At 37.4% G+C, this 2,742-nt stretch overlaps 1 protein-coding gene across 1 annotated transcript in view; it reads right to left on the bottom strand.

Annotated features, from left to right (window-relative positions):
- Positions 1-788: 788 nt before the first annotated feature.
- Positions 789-2,742, bottom strand: part of LOC139370164 (protein ELFN1-like) — a 17,287-nt gene continuing 15,333 nt past the window's right edge. Inside the window, exons 12-13 of the mRNA XM_071109487.1 lie at positions 1,302-1,446; positions 789-1,081 (exon numbers count right to left, since the gene is read on the bottom strand). Of these exons, the coding sequence (XP_070965588.1) occupies positions 831-1,081; positions 1,302-1,446 (396 nt within the window). The 3' untranslated portion in view covers positions 789-830. The remainder of the gene's footprint in view (positions 1,082-1,301; positions 1,447-2,742) is intronic.

Below are 2,742 nucleotides of genomic sequence, written 5' to 3'. Positions count from 1 at the left end.
CAGGACGTTGCCATGCGATATTCAAATAATAGTACTGATAATATCAATAACAATAATAATAGTAAGAATCACATCTTATTCTAACTTGTTTTAATATGTAGAAAAGAGCGACGAGGCCAGAGAGAGGTTTATACAGTGTTTCAACGGTTCTCCTCTGTGCTGTGTCCCAAATCACACTGTATTCCCTATACAGTGTACTACTTTCTAGGGAAGAAGGTGCTATTTGCGACCCTTGTTGATTTGGCACATACACTGTAGCGTACTCACACTCGTGAGACTACCAGTCCATATAATATTGTGTGTTTGTTGTGTTTCTTTTTTGTGTTCATCCAAAAACCTAGTTTTAGTAGAAACAGCTACAGAGAAGTCCGGGAGAAATAGTCATCATATCTCAGGATCTAATAGTAATAAGTAGGAAATAGTCATCATATCTCAGGATCTTCTGTTAAAAAATTATTTTGAATCAAGTTCTTAATTTGTTGTTTTTAAAATCGTTTTAATTTCATTTTGGTCCATGTTTTTTAAAAGCAGAGAGAGAGAGGTGTGTGTGTGTCTGTGTGTCTGTGTGTCTGTGTGTGTGTGTGTGTGTGTGTGTGTGTGTGTGTGTGTGTGTGTGTGTGTGTGTGTGTGTGTGTGTGTGTGTGTGTGCGTGTAGATCTTCCAGCTTTAGCAGAGACGTCAATCAGAAACTAATCGCGGAATCTGTAACGCTTCATCTTTCCAGGTGGAATAGAGAGCCCTTAGTCTCCGTACGACCTCCGACCTCCGTCCTCCTTCATGCCCAACTCAGTAGTGACAGGGCCTCGTCACATCACACGACACCAGCCCCTTCACGACTTCTGCTGTGCCGAGACACCTTTCCAATAGTCCAGTATGTCGTGCAGATCCTCGTCCTTGGCGACCTGCAAACTCCTCCTCAGTGCGTGTCCCGCCGCCATGTATTCCTCCTCGTAGTCCTCGTCTCTGTGTCTCTTCCGGTGGAGTTTGAACCTCTCCCAGATGCCGAGCGACGGGGTGCAGGAGTACTCAGGACTGGACTCGTAGCTCAGGTTGTGGTACTGCGGGGACAGCTGGGCGTAGGCTGGAGGAGATCAGAGATTAGAACAACACTTTATTCATCCCAGAGGGGAAATTGGTTTGTCAAACTCAGTATATACACACAATCAATTAATCAACCAATCGACCGACTGACCGACCGATCGACCGACAGACCAACCGATCATCCAACCTATCAACCAACCAACCAATTGACCGATCATCCTACCAACAAACCAACCAACCAATCAACCAGTCAGTGTTACCTAGCTCTCTGGGGTGCCTCCCCAGGGTGAGGGGATCCAGGATGGAAGAGGGTTTCCTGCTACTCAGCTCCTCTAGCTCCTCAGAGTCAGGGAGGGGGCGCTGGGGGCCCGGGTACGAGTGGCGCTGCTCCTTGTACTGACGGACCTTATAATGAATATAAACACAAAAATACCTCATATCATAATACCACTATGTAGTTATCCTATCACTATACTATAGTAATACTACTGTAATACCACTATGTAGTTATCCTATCACTATACTATAGTAATACTACTGTAATACCACTATGTAGTTATCCTATCACTATACTATATTAATACTACTGTAATACCACTATGTACTTATCCTATCACTATACTATATTAATACCACTATGTAGTTATTCTATCACTATACTATAGTAATACTACTGTAATACCACTATGTAGTTATCCTATCACTAAACTATAGTAATACTACTGTAATACCACTATGTAGTTACCCTATCACTATACTATAGTAATACTACTGTAATACTACTATGTAGTTATCCTATCACTATACTATAGTAATACTACTGTAATACCACTATGTAGTTATCCTATCACTATACTATAGTAATACTACTGTAATACCACTATGTAGTTATCCTATCACTATACTATATTAATACTACTGTAATACCACTATGTACTTATCCTATCACTATACTATATTAATACCGCTATGTAGTTATTCTATCACTATACTATAGTAATACTACTGTAATACCACTATGTAGTTATCCTATCACTATACTATAGTAATACTACTGTAATACCACTATGTAGTTATCCTATCACTATACTATAGTAATACTACTGTAATACCACTATGTACTTATCCTATCACTATACTATATTAATACCACTATGTAGTTATTCTATCACTATACTATATTAATACCACTATGTAGTTATCCTATCACTATACTATATTAATACCACTATGTAGTTATCCTATCACTATACTATATTAATACCACTATATAGTTATCCTATCACTATACTATATTAATACCACTATGTAGTTATCCTATCACTATACTATATTAATACCACTATGTAGTTACCCAATCACTATACAATATTAATACCACTATGTAGTTATCCTATCACTATACTATATTAATACTACTGTAATACCACTATGTAAATATACTATCACTATACTATATTAATACCACTATGTAGTTATCCTATCACTATACTATATTAATACCACTATGTAGTTATCCTACCACTATACTATATTAATACTACTGTAATACCACTATGTGGTTATCCTATCACTATACTATAGTAATACTACTGTAATACCACTATGTACTTATCCTATCACTATACTATATTAATACCACTATGTAGTTATTCTATCACTATACTATATTAATACCACTATGTAGTTATCCTATCACTA

Source organism: Oncorhynchus clarkii, chromosome 17 (assembly GCF_045791955.1).
Source record: "Oncorhynchus clarkii lewisi isolate Uvic-CL-2024 chromosome 17, UVic_Ocla_1.0, whole genome shotgun sequence".
NCBI classification, from domain to species: Eukaryota; Metazoa; Chordata; class Actinopteri; order Salmoniformes; family Salmonidae; genus Oncorhynchus; species Oncorhynchus clarkii.
Note: the sequence above shows the minus strand (reverse complement) of the source record. Positions and strands in the feature narration are given on the sequence as shown.